At 35.2% G+C, this 19,004-nt stretch overlaps 1 protein-coding gene across 1 annotated transcript in view; it reads right to left on the bottom strand.

Annotated features, from left to right (window-relative positions):
• The window catches only part of EXOC6 (exocyst complex component 6), a 193,302-nt gene that overhangs the window by 152,085 nt on the left and 22,213 nt on the right, over window positions 1–19,004 (bottom strand). Inside the window, exons 2-5 of the mRNA XM_029245876.1 lie at window positions 5,199–5,370; window positions 3,874–3,921; window positions 3,693–3,783; window positions 964–1,009 (exon numbers count right to left, since the gene is read on the bottom strand). Coding sequence (XP_029101709.1) covers window positions 964–1,009; window positions 3,693–3,783; window positions 3,874–3,921; window positions 5,199–5,370 — 357 coding nt within the window. The remainder of the gene's footprint in view (window positions 1–963; window positions 1,010–3,692; window positions 3,784–3,873; window positions 3,922–5,198; window positions 5,371–19,004) is intronic.

Below are 19,004 nucleotides of genomic sequence, written 5' to 3'. Positions count from 1 at the left end.
TAAATACCAAAATAATTTCTTAAAAGAGGTAAAGGTTTTTGCCCCTAGGAAGGAGGAATGGTGAATGGCAAAAAGGGAAGGTGATGTCTGTTTTTTTTTTCTGCAACAAACACACAGAACTATTAACTATTATTGTACTTAAAATATGAGGATGTACAACTTTGATAGATAAAATACAATAAATTAATAATATACACATAAAATAAAAGACGCCTTCAGAATAGATTATGGCTCATGTATTAGTTAGGAACAAAATCATTCTACTAATTAGTACCAATTGGTAAAGACCAATAAAATTCAATGTGTAAAGCACTATGAAGCAGGACATACACAAATCTGAGTATAGATTTGCATATACTGCGATGTGATAATTAAGCAGTTATTAATAAACAAGAAGAAATGATTATTTCCCTATTTCAAACACATCTCGTTCTGATTTTTCTATGTAATTTAAAATTGTTCATCTTTAAAACATTTTAAACATAATTACATCTAATGCTCCTACAGCAATTCATAAACTACTTTAAATCACTTTATCTTTCATCTGTCATGTATTCATATGTATTATAAAAGAGAACATGAACTACACTAGTCCAGACTGTCAAAATGTAACTACCCACGCTTTGCTTTCACAAAGTACACACTTAGCCTTTGATTGTGTGCAACGTTAACGTGTTGTTAAGTTAATCAATATTTTTTCATTCCTGTTCAGTTGTCTATTTGTTCTTCATCAATATTATCAATCTCTGATATCAATTACAAAGGACAAGGATCCACAAATAAATGGCTAAGGACTGCTTTACTGAATGATCCTGATGGGCAAATTGCATTAACAAAGAATAGTTAAACACAGAAAAGCAAAACTTCAGATGATTCACTATAATTTACAGTAATTTTATCTATGCTCTCAGTAATAGGAAAAAAAACTCTTATTAAAAATAATTAGGAAAGAAAACAACTCACCTTTTTGCACTCATCTGTTCTTTCAGCTTACTGTACATTTCCAGCACTGCATTAAAAAATGTAACTTATTTTAGCTTTCAAAATGAAAAAAAGTTTTGAGAGATGAAAATAAAGCAGGGAAGAACATATAAATTCAGTAATTTTCTCCATACCTTGATTTAGGCTTATATTTTCAAATAAAATTTTATACTTCAATTAAATTAAAACATTGTAATTTCTACATATATTGAACATTATATTATATAAATTAATACATTATATTGAACTGGGAACAATTGTACATGCTGACACCTATAACTGAGACATCAACCTAGTAACAATTATCCTAATCAGAAACTTACTATCTCTTCCTGCAGTGGAAGTGGAAGTTTGGATTTTAGTTATTTGAGAGAGAAAGTTGAGCAACAGTGAGATTAATTGATTTTGAGTCAATATACCAAATAAAATAATGCAACTGTGTTACAGCTCATTAAACAAAATTTTACACCAAACGCACAGAGAAAGAAAAAACTCAAAAGTTTTCAGCGGAGAGTAAATTATAATAAAGGCATAAATAAACATAACAAAGTATCTATACTTGTTTTATCATTTCCATCGAAGGCTCAGAAATACAATTATTCAATAAAATTGTTATAAGCTTCAGCAAGAAGACACACTGCCACCAAAAAGGTTTTAATGCAACAATGTAGATTACCATTCATCCTTAGTAAAATTTCAAAGTATAAAGTAGGTAAATTACTGTTAGATCATCAAGTCAGCTCACATTTTCCTAGACAAGAGAGATAGACACTTTTTTTTTCCAGATTTTTTACAGTCTTATGGCTACTCCCTAGGGGTCTTCAGGTTCACAAAAGATATTGTTTAACTGCCTGAAAAACCATAAAAACTGCAATGGTGGCTATAATGAACCAGTCCTAACTCTGCAGACCCTATATATATCTCTATCAAAGTCCCTTTATTGCAAGGCAATATATCTCACATTTTCCAATCAAAGCATTACAGTGAACACATAACCTAGGAAAGAGCCTAAAAAACTGCTGCTACAAGTATAAACTTTCTTTGAAGTCTCCTGTTTTATCTCAACAATTCGTGTAAATTTCACAACTACCTTATATTATTTCCATATTGTTTTCATATAAAAATAATGCTTTCCTCAAAAATAATTAACTAATACACCAGGAAAATGCATTGTTTACCCTGTGACTTCTTATATCCTCTCATACTCCTCTTAACCTAAGGAGGAGTTAGGCAGTTGTACAGTAATGGCTTTCTTGTCTTTATTCACATTAGATGGTGGGACCCTTCAGAGCTGGGACTATATCATTTTCAACTTTATATTTCCAATATCTACCATAATGCCTGACACAAAAAAGTAGGTATGAGTGTATAATTTAGATAGAAGGATAGATGGAGGAAAGGAGGTAGTGGTTCTGGATGTAGCTGTTAAGAACACAATGTTGACATGAACTCAGATTTCCTGTCCAGCCTTGACAGTAGCAGTAAAAAAAAATCTAGCTTCTACTTCCCTTTATTTCTCTATTTCAAATAGCCCACTAGGGTTGAATAAGCTGAATTTACTCTTTCTTATTCCATCAGTACCCAATTTTTTAGGCTTATTACTATTCAGGGACAAAGCATTCAAACCTAGAGTGTGTTCATGACTATTTCAGTGTATCTGATGGTGACAAAGAAGTATTATTAAGCATTACTATAAGGAAATAGGTTTCTCAACCCTAAAACCTAACATAATAAGCAGACATTTTATTTACTCAAAGTTAACGTGCACATATCCCTGGTCCATTAGAAATTAAGATGAGCAGAATTTCACTGATTCTAAAACAAAAAAGAAAAGCTTTATTCTCACAAGTCAGAAAACAATTTTTTTAGCTAATAAAATATGCTAACAGTTTATGTAATTTGTAGTCTAAGCTAAATTTACATTATATAAATATTATACAAAGCACCTTATTCTATTGCCCTGGATATGGAGGTTCAGGTTCCTTCCAAAAAAAAAAATAAGTTAAAAATGGGACACTGAGATTTAGCTTACTATATTAAAAAAGGATGTCATATACCTGTTTCCTTTTGTTTGAACAGGGTATATCCAGGTAAAGAAAGTACTGGTTAGTTTCTTCAGAATTTATTTGATGTCCCAGGAATATGTGAGCCCTAACAGAGACACCAGAAACTCAGAAACCTAAAAAGTCAGTCTTCCCAAAATATAAGAGGAAAGGCAAGACTGAAAAAGGGAAAAGATCTAGCACTTTTGGATGTTTTCTTATTAGCAAAATGAAATTGTGACCAAAGGCAAACCTGCTTAAGTGACAAAAAGAAAACAATGGAAAACTAAAGGTAAAAAAATTAGGCAAATTAGGAAAATGAAAGAAAATGTAATCAAAAGACACTCTCTCCATGGGAAAGTATTCTGAGGGGAAAAAAGGCAGGGGGTGGGTTGGGGAGGGACAAAGGGCAAACTAGGCAGAAAGGAAATGGAAAGGTAGAGGTTGTTCTAGGAGACTGATGTGACAGATCATCAAATAGGGGCCTTATAATAAGGAAAACCATGAAAATTCAGGGAATAAAGTAGATAAGAAAGAATACCATGGGCTCTGGGGGGGGGGACAATCACCAAGTAATCTGTAATACCTATAATGAATAATGACTATACACTACCATTAAATTACAATTTCACCAAGATGAACGTTACATTATAGACAAGTTTAACTTACCTGGAAGGCATAACTGCAATTTTTCTATTACAGTTGTAATATTCCTCTGCTGAATTCTACATCGAATAATATCTTCTGTTTGGACTATCACCTTAAAAAGAAGAAATGTCCATATTTTAAAATGAACAGTTAAATTGCATCCACATATTGAATACACACAAAAAAAGTATCATTTTCTCACCTCCTTTCCAGCATCTTGAAATCTTCGGTTGGTATCAGTAACTTGCACCTTAAAAATAATTTCACCTTAGTTAGACAAATACGCATAAAACTGCCCTGATGTAACTGCTCACCCTTGTAATCAGATCATGCTTCATGAGAAACTTAGAACAAAGAAATGCAAATTCAAATTAACTCTACAGCTTGAACTTGAACTTTTGATTGAAAAGGGCTTTTGTTAACTTCAATTACTTATGACAGTTCTTTTTAACAGATTCTGTGGCAAACTTCTCAAATTTAATCCAGATTTTTGAACTTTACTTGCTTCTCTAAGTCTGTAAAACAATTCAAATCACTGACCCAGTTGACCACTGGTCCCTTTTTGATAACTTCAATGAGGTCTATGTGCCATTCATTGTCTGTAGGAAATGGTGATTGCATTTTATGGTAATTAAACATTCATACTTTGCTGAATGCAAACACTGGGTGGTTGATTAACATCAAACACGGAAATCTCAATCCACAGCAACATTTTAATGCTGCAGGTGCAGGCAAAGCTCAACCTCAAATTTTCCCACATATTAAGTGACTCATTAGGTCATCATAGTAAGGAAGCACATTCTGGTTTATTAAAAATCTCATTAATTTCTGAACAAAGATGCTCAGTGACCTCATTGATGCTGTATTTGGTCTCTTGTTATCTGAATATCCTTTATATAATGGTTTTCTAATCATAACCTCTGGTGAACCAGGGTCATTCTGTCTGCTAAGCTCTCCAAATGTAAAGAAAGATAAATAGGACAATTCTTATAACTAAATATTTTGTATTCTGACAGAACAAATCCAGGTCTCATTTAATAAATAATGTTTTTGCTGTGTGGCAGAAAATGTAGACCAACTTTCCTTAAGAAAACTACACATTGCTATTAAACTAAGAAAAAAACAGTTTCACTATTATTAAATAACTTTGAGAACACAATCATTTATAGTAAGTTTTTAGAAGTTTTCAGAAGATAGCTTTTTATCAATATTGTACTAATTGTCACTTTAGAACTCTAAAACTCCAAATGAGGACTTTCATTGTGTGAATTTTTTGAGTTCAATTCCCTGCATGGAAAGAAATCCTGTTAAGTCAATGCATTACTTGGTTTACAAAAAAAAAAAAAAAAAAAGAGAGATTACTCCTGTCATTAGCATGACAACTGTATTAATAGAGCATTCCCAAATATGTACACTAATCCACTTCTTAAAAATAGCGCATTTAATAATGATTTGTAAATATGCACTATAAACTAATACTTGAGTAATTTGAGAGCAAAGGTAATTAGAATTTTAACTATTTCTTACCTTCAGTTTTTCTGCATCAGTCCTTACTTTAAGGAGTTCTGTAATAGCATCTACAAAACCCTGATGATGAAAATTACACATCTTTTCAATTTCCTTGTCATGATTACGGATACAAGCATCTAACTTTTCCATAAACTTCTTGTGTGCATTCGGTTGGTCATCATACACAGACCTGTATATATACAAAAAGAAAGCTAACATTAACTTCCCAGTTCACCAAAATTTACTCTTTATTAAGCCCAATCTCTGCAAGAGCTGATATCTTAAAATCTCTGAAGAAACTAGGTTGATAGTACTGACATTAATAGAAATAATCTGGGTGGAAAATACTTAATTTCTTTTTGAACATGTTAATATTTAAAGAGCCACAGCCCTCTAGATATATCACTAGGCATCTGGAAATAAAAGACTGAGATTCAGGAGATGAGTCTTCAAACATACTAGTGCTCAAAAAACAATCACTAAGTGAATGATGAAGGAATGAATGAACAAACTCCTGATTTCTACAGCATTTACTATGTGTCAGGACATATTCTGAGTGCTTTATATATTAACTCTTTAATCCTCATAACAAGCCTGTAACGTAGTATTGTTATTACCCTTGCTAATTTACAGATAAGTTACAGATTATGTAACTGTCATAAATTCCACAACTAGCAAGTGACAGCTAGTTGCTAGTTGTGGAATGAACATGAATATGGGATATGAATCCTGGTAATCTGGCTCCAGAGTTCATATTCCCAAGTACAAGGCCATACTGCAATCACCCCAATGTTCTCTGAACATGACGTTTGCACTCCTACTGTATCTTAGCTCCTGCTGTCTCCACATTGAGGGACTTCCCCATCCACCATGAAGGAAAGGATTAACCTTGCCCAAAAAAAGGTTTGGCCCTTGCTCCCAACTCCTGGGCTGTTAGCCTTTGGAATGTCCTGCCTGATAGATGCCTTTGTTTACTTGGGCGCCTTGGGCAATGCCAAATAGTCTAAGCTAACAATGTGACTTACAATGTGATTTACAGTTGATGGGGGCATGGGACCACATGGTATGAGCTCTGGAGGGGCTGAAGATTAAGGTCAGCAACTCAGGCAGTCAGCTGTGCCTATGGGACCAACCCCCAGTAAAAGACACCATGGCTTGGGAGAGCTTCCCTGGTTAGTAATACTCCATGACTGTTACCATGCATCATTGCTGGGGGAAATAAGTGCTGTCCACATGACTCCAGTAGGAAAGGACAATTGGAAGCTCCCTGCTGGAACTCTCCTAGATCCTGCCTTCTCCTGTTGTTAATTTTTAAACTGTATCTTTTTAAAAATTATTATTTTATTTATTTATTTAGGCTGCACTGGGCTTTTGTTGCAGCGCGCGGGCTTCTCTAGTTGTGGCACACAGGCTTAGTTGCAGTATGTGGGATCTTAGCTCCCCAACCAGGGATCAAACCCTGGGCCCCCTGAGTTGGGAGCACGGAGTGTGAACCACTGGACCATACTGAACCTGAAAGCAGTCTTGGGGACCTCCCAAAAGTGTGCGCCCCCATCTGTTGCCCATGGTTTGAGGTTCAGTTCAAGTCCCATTTCCTCCAGCAGGCCTTTTTCAATCATTTCCATGCCAAGTAATCTTTTCATCTGTAGGACAGACAAAAAGTCAGTCTGCTCACTCTGACACATTATATACAAATATTTCTTTACATTGTAACTTAAATGTTTCAAGTATATGTCATATATTGTGTTTCTCCACAAAGACCATAAGCTTCTTGAGGGCAGCCTCCATGTGGCAGATTTTTAGTGAGTACCTATTATAACACTAGACACAGCAATATAAGGTTGCAATCATTAAGAACTTGGGCCTTCAAGAGCTAAGCTAGAACTAGGCTCTGATCTTGGATATCTTCTCTTTTCTACCTATACTGTCTCTAGATCTCACCTAGACTTGGAGTTTTAAATTCCATAGATACTGTGACACCTCCCAAATTTATATTTCTAGGCCTGACCTCTCCCTTGAACTTCGAACTCATGCATCACTCCAACTGGATATCTGATAAGCATCTCAAATATGTCCAAAATGAATTCCTATCTTCTTCCCCAAACCCTGGTCCTCCCACAGCCTTCCCTCATCTTAGTAAACTCCATTATTCTAGTTGTTCAGGCAAAAAAACCTTGAAATCATCCCTGACTATTCTCTTCTCTCACCTCCCCACCAAAACAATCCAGCCACATCTCACTACCTCCACTGGTATCACCCTGCACTAAGCCAACAACGTGTCTTGCCTAGATTATTGCCAACAGCTCCCTAGCCAGTCTCCTTGATTCCACCCTTGTTTCCCTTCAGTCTGTTCTCAACAAAGTAGACAAAATAATCCCACTGAAATATAAGTCAGACCCCATGTCTCTCTTCTGCTCAAAACCCTATTTTTCTTACAGTAGCCTATAAAGCCCTACATAATTCTGCCCCATATTATCACAATTACCTCACTTCCTAATACTTGACTTATTCCACGCCAGCAACACTGGCCTCCTTGTGGTTCCTGAAACCCACCAAGCACATTCCTGTCCTATGCTTTGCACATGCTGTTTCCTCTAGCTGGATCACATTTCTCACACATGGCTGTCTCCCTCTCCTCCTTCAGGTTTTTGGGTCTCCTTCTTGATGAAGCCCTTTCTGGCCACAATATCCACATTATAAACACACACACACACACACACACACACACACTTCCCTTTCCTGCTTTTTTTTTTTCTAAAATAAAGGAATTTACTTTGTCACTGCATCACTCTTACCACTATTGAATATACTCTCTATTTCACACTTTTATTTTCTGTCTTTGCTCACTGGATGTAAGTTGCAGGAGGGCAGAGAGTTTTTGTCTGTTTTGTTCCCTGTTGTACACCCAGCCCTAGAATACAGCCTACCATGTAGCAGGTGGTCAATAAATAATTGATAGATGGACAGATGGATGGATGGAATCAAAAAGGACACTTACTAGCTGTTCAACCTCAGATAAGCCATCCAACTTCTCTAAAACCAAATTCTCTCAACAATAAAATAGGGATTTAAAAAAGTATCTACATCAGAGTGTTATGAGGATTAAGTTAGTAAACATATGAAAAACTCTTAGCACAGTAACTGACACATAGTAAGTGCTCAATATACACTGGCTACTATCATAGTATGTACATAAGAGACATCCAAATCCTTGTTAAATAAGTGAACCATCTGCTGAATAATTAAGTACTGGCTGCAAATATCAAGTAGCTAACACTCAATTACCCATGCTGTAGGAGTTGACTACCCCTAATACCTGACAATTGTATAGGGACTTTTATAATTTTTACATCTAATGTTTCATTTATTTCTTATACCACACCAGAGAAAATATCATTGCCTCCTTTTTACAAATGAGGAAACAGGCATAGAAATGGTAAATGAGTTGCCCAGGGTCGCCTAGTTAGTGAGTGACTGAGGCAGTACCAGAATTCCCATCTCATGCTTTTCCTATAATTAACACATATAGCTAACAAGAACTCTTAGTTAAACAAACAACATTATACCAAAGGAAAATTTGTGTGCAAGAGGAAATTTATTTAACTGACCCTGGTGTGCTATAAACAAATTTTTATTTAATAATTGTGAACAAGTGTTATATTTCTTTAAGTAATGTATATATATGCATTTCTAAGATCATCTTTTACATATTTTAATAAAAGTTTGATATTTATCTGGCTCTTAAAATACCAGGTAGTAAACAGAAAATACCAAAAGAACCGGCTCTTTTTTTTTTTTTTTTCTATTACTCTTGTAGCATTGTAGCAAAAAACTAGCAAGAGGTATTTCAGGACTGCCCTACTACAGTGTCACTCCAAAGGAAAGTTTGACTCCTTTTGTGAGTGCAAAGGCAATACTGTTATCTCTTTAAAAAATAACACTGACATATAAATAAAAAGAAAGAAGAGAAACAATAGTTATTTCCCAGAAGTCTATTTTATTTTAGAAAGTTCTTAAAGTCCAAACCTTAGTGTGCCTTTCCAATTTATTCTCTAGAGCTTTAAAAACTACTCCTGCTTTATAGCGCTTCAGAACACTGCCAGTGCAGCTATCATAGCATCTATTTATATATATACACACATATATAGGGATATAATACATATATTACAGCATATATATTAAAACATATAATAGCAGTGTAACTATTATAGCAGGTGAACACCTTTTTTCCTATTGATGTTATTAGTATGGAGAAAAACAGTATCATGACATACGTATTTCCCACCATCCATTAACAGAAAACCAAAGCCTGAAATGGGTGAACTACTTACATTACATGCCTTCTGCTATTAAAATAGAAAGGTAAGTCCCAATATAGGAAATAAAAATAACATTAAAGAATTAGTACTGTGAATGAGAAGGAAGAGTAGGTCTTGATCTGCCTACTGATAAGTCTCTCCTGACCCTTGGTAACCATCTGCCATTCCAGTCCCGAGTATAAGTTGCACTCCAAGCTGATACAACCACTTGTCAACCACAATCCATATCAATGAGATCATTCTGAGCAGAGTACACAGAAATGAAGTTGAGATAGAGAAATGTTCTAAATCACAGAAATGAATTACATTTAAACAAAGTATTGAAGGATGACCTGGCAAGTGCCAGAATCCAAAATTCACCAAATGATAGAATATTCTAGGGTCCTGAAAAGAACCCTAGAAAGTACATAGTTCTGCCTTTCTTAATTTAATAGATGCAACACAAATCTAAAAGCCAAATCCAAGTACTCAAAAAAGGCATTAATCACGACATATAGTTGATTTAACCCTCTACCCACTCTTATGAAAAGTAAAGTAAAAAATAATTACTCTAAAAATCTGCCAATAAAGCCAATAACAAATAGTTAAGTGAATAGAGAGAGGCAGGAAGGGAGAAAAGATGGGTATGTATAGAACACTGGAAAAAGGAAGAAAAGAAGAGCAATTCTTATGCCAAGAATTTTTGCATAGCAATTATCAGCCTTCTCTCTGAAGGGATCTATGCTTAATTATAGAGATGATCTGGTGACAAGGTGGAGGGAGACGTTTATGGAGAGAAGCAGAGAAGATGTGCACTCCCTGTCAACAATTCCCCAGAGACTTAGTGGACTAAAGAGGAGTCATATTCTGCTGCTTCTGGCTTAATGTAATAAAGACTACAAAAAAAAACAGTAACACACGACCAAGTACTCACTATTAGGTGATTTACATGCATTATCTCATTAGTATTCACTACAGCTTAATGATGTAGATACTGTTAGCATCCCAATTTACAAATGTAGTTTGGGAAGATTAAGACTTTAAGTCCAAAGTCACAGAGTAGTGGGACCAAGATTTAACCCAAGGTCTACCTAGCTCCAAAGCCAGTGCTCTTAACCATTATTTTAGACAGCCTCTCCAATCAGAAATGGTGATAAGCAGCATGAGAATGCAGAGAAGTTACCAGCATAGCAACTAACCAGATCACCTTTGAAGATCAACAATTGAGAATGACTCAGTAGGGAATCCCTGATGTGCACTGTTGCACCCATCAGGTGAAATCATCCAACGAACAGAAAAAGGGGATGAGAACTGAGGCATAGCTAATTGTTAGGCAGTATTAAATTACAAACGCAAGAAAATAAGGAGGAACAAAGTATGAAGCAGAGAAAACTGAGGGCCCGGTACTCAGCTAACCTCAGCTGAAGGGACTCTGAAAAAATCTATTTTTCTTTTTCCTTTTTATGTCTTTGAATGATAATCATTATTCTTTGAAATTCTGACTTGCAGGGCAAGAAAGGAAATACCATTCAGCACTATTCATTCCTTGAATCCTAAGTTGGTTAACAGTTGTATCCATCTAATTAGTGTGCCAGATATATTGCTGTTCTAAATGTTCAAGCAATATACAATGTTAATGAAAATAATTTTTTCTTCTTTCAAAATGTCCCCAGGATTTTATAATGTCTATTGGCAAGCCTAATCAAGTTTCTATAAATAAACACACACAGATACGACAAAACCAGAAGGAGTGAACATTAGAAAGTCGGTAAATTTTCCACTACCCACATCCACTATGGGTGCAACTTAGTGCTCCATATATAGATAATGACTTCAATATAAGAGTCCAGTCAGCACTTCCAAAAGCTTAGCACAATAAAACCTTACTTCTGGCAAAATTTAATGCTAATCAGACAAAACTCAGATGCAAATCAATTTTAAAAGAAGAGATGACTTTAAAACTTCGTGAAGAAAAACAAAGATGGACTACGCTACACTATGATTTTATTTACATATTTTAACTTTAGCAACTAGGAATGCATAAAAGCATTCCTGTACTTGTCTTAAAAAATGTTTATGTCTTAAAAGCATGGGAAAAAAAATTTTAGGTACACACTTTCTATCTTCATTATATCTAATCTTCCACAACAATGCAAAGTACGGAAATATGAGTTATCTCACAGTATATGATCATCTGATATATCAGGCTTATAGGATGTAAACAAGTAAATGTGCTTTCTGAAATGCCTCTTGAATTGTATGCACAGGGCTCCACCTAGTGGTAATAAAGTAAATATAAGAAAACTAAGATGTCATTTAAATGTTAAAATTGGTTCTTTGAAAATTAATGCTTTTATCATCAAACCAAATGTCTTAATGGAGGCACTCAGGCTACTTCGATATTTTAGACAGATGCTACGTTCTGTTAATAATATTAATAATTTACTAATCATATTCCAATTTTTTTTAGGAAAACATCTTTCTGAAGAAAACAAACATTCACAAGATACTATGTGAAAAAGAACTCTCTTCTTATTACTGGCAACATTAGGATTTTTTTGTCAAAAAGCATATAATACCCGTACACTATTTTCAGTATCTTTTTCTTTCATTGTATCTTCATTGTAAAAGAAAATTCCATCATAATAACTCTAAAGAAAATAAAATCTGTTTCCTGAGAAATTATTTTTTAAATTTTCTTTTACTAAAATAATTGTATCAGCTACTTCTGACTTCCACTGTATGCTTTTTAATGTCATTTTCTACTTTTTCAAACATTAACCACATTTTTTTCACCAGTTCCTCAAATGACACATTTGCCTTAATTCTGTACTTCTAGTAATAAAAAATTGTGTTTGCATCCATTTGAGCATTCTATATTCTTCCAGTCCATAGGCATTTTTCTATTCTCTCACCAAAGTTTCAAATGGCTTATCAAACTTAATTTCTAAAATATTAATTTTATATTTCCAATAATTAGTATTCAAGATTTGGTATTTCATATTAATGAGATTATTTATGATACTTTTTCAGCAATTTCATATTTGTATTGAATGTTTTTCATGTTCTAAGTACAATCATACTGATTAGTACTGAAATTTTGGTTACTAACTATAAAAATATACTTTTCTAATATTAAACATATTTATGACAATTAACCACCCTAGGATTATCAGCTTTTGACAAATTTAACATTCCTAAAAATGCTGCTATGAAAACAATGTTAAACGTAACACAGAAAAAGTGATCAGAAGTTTTCAAAAAGCTATGAAAAGCTATGAAAACCATCTTATCCAATACAAATTACTTGCTATCAATCTCAAAAATAGTTTTTAAAACAGGTTTTCGGTATATCAATAAATTTGGTAAATTCAGCAAACTGGACATGCAACAAACCAGTCATCTGGCAAGTAATTTAAGGCCAAGATTTGAAAATATTTCCTTAAATAGAAGCACATGAATTGCTAGTTTAAGTTCTTTCAGAACAGGATATATGTAAGCCCCAAGTATAAAAGGGCAGTTACACACCAGTGAGACGCTACTTTGTCTCATCAGCAGTTCTCTGTGCCTACTGTATGGATCCTGGAAACTAGGAGAAGCTACACTGAGATACTCTAACTGCTCCTACCCTAAGTGACCACTTGGTTTTTGTATCCTAGGCTATGTAACTTGGAAATGTAATCTAATTTTTCAGTGGAGCAGTGTCTTTAATACCAGTTTATAACCCACTTGAAAACCTGCAAGCTAGAGTCAGAAATGGGACTTGAAACGCTGCAACTCTCTTCAGCAGCCTTTAGATACATTTAAGGTGCCCCAAATTCCAGTAACATCCATATGAGAAACAATAAGCTAAAATATTCAAAGACAGCAAATGAGTTCTCATTGGGGAGAAAAGCCCCTTTTACATAAGGTCACATGATTTGGAATTTTTTTTTTTTTAAACAATGAATAGCAAAGACACCATTTCCCTTCCTTAAATACACAAAAGGACTGCTCAAAGTACCACTCCATCTTGGGGAAAAAAATAAATTTATATTACAGTCATTTAGAACAGCAAGAAAGAAAATAGTCAATATAAGGTGTCATGTTAAATGTTAGTATTCCTAACATTTTCCATTTCATCAAATACATCAAACATGAATAACAAATTCCCATAACTTTCCCTGATTCTCTGTAATCCAGGTGCAAATAAGTGAAATAGCTCCAAAGCATTAACAGCAGGATAAAGAGAAAGGAGAATTCTTTCCAACAATATTCATTAAGTACCAACCATGTACAACAGAAACTGAAAATTAAGCACAAAAGACAGGCATATGCACAGGTAACTTTAATACAGAGGATGGCTGCTCCCTAAATCATTAAAATTTATCTGTGCTGAGCCTAACTCTTCAAGGAGGCAGGAAAGTAAATGAAGTTTTATAACACAGGTTCAAAATTCTCTGACACACCTTCCCTTTCCTTTGAATTTGGACAGGCTTATGACTGTTTCAACCAATGGAATATAACTTAAGTAATAGTATGTGACTTCAGAAGCTAGAAAAATAAGCCATGCAGCTTCCACACAGAGGTCTTTAGATACTCATTCTGGGGAAAACCATCCATCACTTAAGAAATCTAACAATCCTAAAAATGACATGCTGAAGAGGCCACATGTGGGCACTCCCAAATGATAGCACATCATCTGCCAGCAATGTGAGTGAGCCACCGTGGCTGTCTAGTCCAGTTGAGCCTCAGCTGAGTTTAGCCCAAGCAGCAACCAATATCTGACTGCAGCCGCATGAAAGACCCCAAGCCACAACTGTCCAGCAGAATCCTTCCCAAACCTCTGAAAAAGGTTTCTAAGTACATGAACAAATTGTTTGGACATTTGCTTAAAATATTTAAAATCGAATTAAATTTAAATCTTTTCCAGAATAATTCTTTTTTTCACTATTTCTTTTTCCCTTTTGGCACTAATCCTTTTTGGCACTGTCCTTAACTTCTTTTTTGACCCCAGGATGCTCTTCCCCACAATATGCCTCAATCTTAAACTTCCTTCAGAATTCACCTCAAGATAGTTCCTTTGGGATACTTTCATGAATAGCTATATTGAATAATGAATTCCCCATTACCTAGAATTTTCCCAGCTCTTTTACATACAGTCTATAATACACTGTCTTTTTTTTGCGGTATGTGGGCCTCTCACTGTTGTGGCCTCTCCCGTTGTGGAGCACAGGCTCCGGACGCGCAGGCTCAGCGGCCATGGCTCATGGGCCTAGCCGCTCCGCGGCATGTGGGATCTTCCCGGACCAGGGCACGAACCCGTGTCCCCTGCATCGGCAGGCGGACTCTCAACCACTGCGCCACCAGGGAAGCCCAATAATACACTATCTTCTATTTATTTGTATAACACATCAAATTTATTCTCCAATTACTTAGTGTATGTTTTATCTTCTAAATTCCTTGAGAACTGAAGGTGTCTTCAGTCCACAAATGCTGTGAGGATGCAAAGAACTGTAAATCTTAATAAAGAGAAAAGGTTCACTAGAGGGCACTCTTCACCAAAAAGTAATCTCTAGAAATCCAAATATTTTTCTTTTACGATTGTATCAAAATACGGTGTGCATCTATCTCATACTCAACCTAATTAACAACTAAGTACTGTGAAATCAAAATAAAAATATTTGCTCCTTTTTTAAATCTGCTTTATGCTGTTATCTACTGCTTTAATATAATGGTTAAAAACAGCAGAACAACAAAAACAGACATACAAATCAATAGAACAAAATAGAGAGGCAAAAAATAAACCCACACACCTACAGTCAATTAATCTACGATAAAGGAGGCAAGAATATACAATGGAGAAAAGACAAGCAAGTAGTGTTGGGAAAGCTGGACAGCTGCATGTAAATCAATGAAATTAAAACACTCCCTCACACCATATATAAAAATAAATTCCAAATGGTTTAAAGATCTAACTATAAGACATGATATCATAAATCTCCTAGAAGAGAACATAGGCAAAACATTCTCAGACTTAAAACGTAGCAATACTTTCTTGGATCAATCTCTCAAGTCAAAAGAAATAAGAGTAAATATAAACAAGTGGGACCTAATCAAACTTAAAAGCTTCTGCACAGCCAAGGAAACCATTAACAAAATGAAAAGACAGGGCTTCCCTGGCGGCGCAGTGGTTGATGCAGGGGACACGGGTTCGTGCCCCGGTCCAGGAAGATCCCACTTGCCGTGGAGCGGCTGGGCCCGTGAGCCATGGCCGCTGAGCCTGCGCGTCTGGAGGCTGTGCTCCGCAACGGGAGAGGCCACAACAGTGAGAGGCCCGTGTACCGCAAAAAAAAAAAAAAAATGAAAGTCAGCTGTAAATGCATTTCATTCTAACTCTGAAAGAAAGGATTCCAAAATTATTCATTTTTAAAATAAATATACATTAATACATATTAATTTAATTTTTATAATGTGTTTTTCAAAAGACACTTTGCCAAATAAGTGTAATTCAGAAATAGTGTGGAAGAAAAACGAAAGATGGTTACCCTGATACAAGGCTGATCCTAACTCCCACTATTCATCCTGACCACACAGTCCACTTCTGCTGGTCATTTCACAGCTCAGCAGAAAAAACGGACAAAAAACAAGAAGTTGAGAAGAGCAATTCTGTGTCCATTCAAAAACAGAATATAATTAACAAAATAAAAAATAAAACTAATCTTTTACATTTGTACTGGTGCTTTGCAATCCACAAAGCAATTCTGCATACATCATTGCATCTGATACCAAGAACCCTAGGGAAGTGGACAGGGCAACTGGTTTTATCTCTGCCTCACAGATGAAGGAAATTAGGCTCAGAGAAGTTAAAGGATTTGCCCAACAGCACGTGTCTACAAAAGGCCAGAGCCAGGTCTACAATCCAAGTCTTGAATTCACATGGAGTGTTAGAGAATATTGCATGAAAAAAGGTAAAAGGAGCTCACTGCAAAAAATCACCACTCAGTTGCTGAAATTCTTTACCTTAAATATGTCAGTAACATGTTCATTACTCAATCCCAGAGCATCTTTCTTATTATTATGGCAATGCCTCCATTAATGAATTCTCTCAAAATTAAGCTCCTTTAAAATGAAGTTGGCAATACTCAAACATCAACAACACACACACACTCTCTCACAAACCACACAAAGAATAGTTGCCTGCCTTCACATTCAGGCATGACAAAAACAAAACAAGACAACAAACAAACCATTGTACATGGATTCTATTAGGCCCGGTCTACCAAATTGAAACGAACTAGCCCTTCTAGTAAGAAAGGCTAAAAGCAAATCTGATTTATGTTCTTTTTAACACAGGAATGAATGAATGAGGATAGGAATGATGAAAAAGAGAAGGCAGGGAAAGATGGTATCTTGTTTTTTCCATCATTTAGAATAGAAAAAGGGCCTGAAGAGGGTACAAAGGTCAGTGATTTTTCTTGCATCAAGCAACCCCCAGTCCTGGAGAGAATAAACCAGAGACTGGCCTTACTAAAACTACTGGAGGCCTGTATCTTGTAACTGCAGAGCTGCAGAGGAATAAGGGACCTATATCTGACCTAGTACAAGTTCAAGATACAGGACCCTCCCTCCCTGAGTATAATTCTGGTCACATTCCTCACTGTTTCCAATCTTAATGTAAACCTTCCCACCTTTTTAAGTTAAAATTTAATAATGTTTTTATATTGCAGCTTTCATTATCTGATACTCTAAATCAGAAGGCAAAGCATCATGACTAAGAGTACAGGCTCAGAAGCCAAATGGCCTATGTTCATATCTAGCTCACCACTTACTGACTGCCTAGGGCAAATGACCTAATCTATCTCTACCTCAGTTTCTTCATCTGCAAAATGAGTACCTCATTTGCTTCTTATGAAGATTAAATAAAATAACACATATAAGTGTTTAAAACAGTGGCATATAGTAAATATTCAACAGATGTTAGCTATTACCTATTATTTCCTACATGATTATTTTCACTTCTAGGAACCAAGATTCTAAGAGATTATTTTAGAGTTAATATCACCGTTCACAGAATTTCACAAAAAATAAGAACCACCTAAATGTGCAACAACAGGAAATAATCAAATAGAGAAAACAGGTTGAAAATTATATATAATGTAATTTAACTTCATTTAACAAATATTTAACAAAGTTCAACATTTAAAATGTTGAATATCATAACTTCAATAAATAAATATTTGTTGTTTCTAACATAAAAAATGACTAGAATTTTGATTATCCGTAAGCAGTAGGGAAAAAAGTGATTTTTTCCCTCCTCTCTATTCTATATATTCTTCAAGTTTTCTATAATGAAGGTTCTTGTTTTTCATTAATTCAGTTCAAAAAGTATTTAATATGAGTCTGTTGTACCCATGGCATTATGCTACGTAACAAAGTTGGAACTAATCAGAAATGCATGACAATAATAAGCTTCATGGACTATTACATTAGGCCTGCATTTAAGATACTTATTTAAAATATACAGGGAATTCCCTGGTGGTCCAGTGGTTAGGACTCAGCACTTTCACTGCATGGCCCAGGTTCAATCCCTGGTTGAAGAACTAAGATCCTGCAAGCCGCACAGTCCAACCAAAAAAAAAAAAGAAAGAAAAGAAAATATATATCCTAAGTCATACAACTAAATAACACTGTGTAGCATTTTTTAAAATCCATGCTATAAGATTTCAGACACAGAAAATACACATATATGTATATGTGTGCATATATTTATTTATTTGTTTATTTATCCACATAGAATGCAGTCTTCTAAGATGCCAAGATTTCATAGAGGAAATAGGACCTAAGAAAGGAATTCAGTGACAGGTAATACTTGAGTAGGTGGAGAAATAAGGAGGAGGGAATTCAATCATGGTAAACACAGCCAGGAAGGAACATAGTATTGTGAAAAAGACAATTAAACTGTCTAACTGACATGAAGGATACCTGTTGTAAGTAGAGAGAATTCTATCATAACTCTTAGAGTAGTTATTCTTAACCTTTATCTGGGCAGTGGCCAGGGAGTGGCAAGACTCTTCTCTGCGATTTTAATAAAAGTTATAGATCTTCTCCCCAGAAAAGTGCACAAACACAACGGTAATATATTCTTTGTCTCTGAAAACTGTTCACAAGGCTGAACGAGTAGTACAGCCCCTTCCAATCACAGTACGTTGCACCAGAGGTGTACAACTGATCCGAGCTGGTTCAATTAGACACATGCTTTCAGGAATTTTGAAGTGGAATTCAGAAATAGCCAGCTCTATGTGCCTGACTAACATATAGAAGCTGTAGGTAGTCATCCTCAAGTGCAGAGAGAAGCAGAGAAAGCCAGACCTCAGAAAATGAAGACAGAATGGAGCATGGAGAAACAAAGAAATATGGTCTTCAACTTCTTTGTTCCAGTCTTTTGAGAAGTATGATTTTTGTGAGATACCCAGTAACTTTCATTTTTTTCTTTATGTTAATTCAAGTTGGTTTGGTACTTACAACTAAAACAAACGAACAAAAA

The sequence above is a fragment of the Monodon monoceros genome, unplaced genomic scaffold (assembly GCF_005190385.1).
Source record: "Monodon monoceros isolate NGI ecotype Baffin Bay Population unplaced genomic scaffold, NGI_Narwhal_1 Super_Scaffold_4, whole genome shotgun sequence".
Taxonomy (NCBI): Eukaryota; Metazoa; Chordata; class Mammalia; order Artiodactyla; family Monodontidae; genus Monodon; species Monodon monoceros.
The sequence above is the reverse complement of the archived record's forward strand: the minus strand, read 5'-3'. Positions and strand labels throughout refer to the sequence as shown.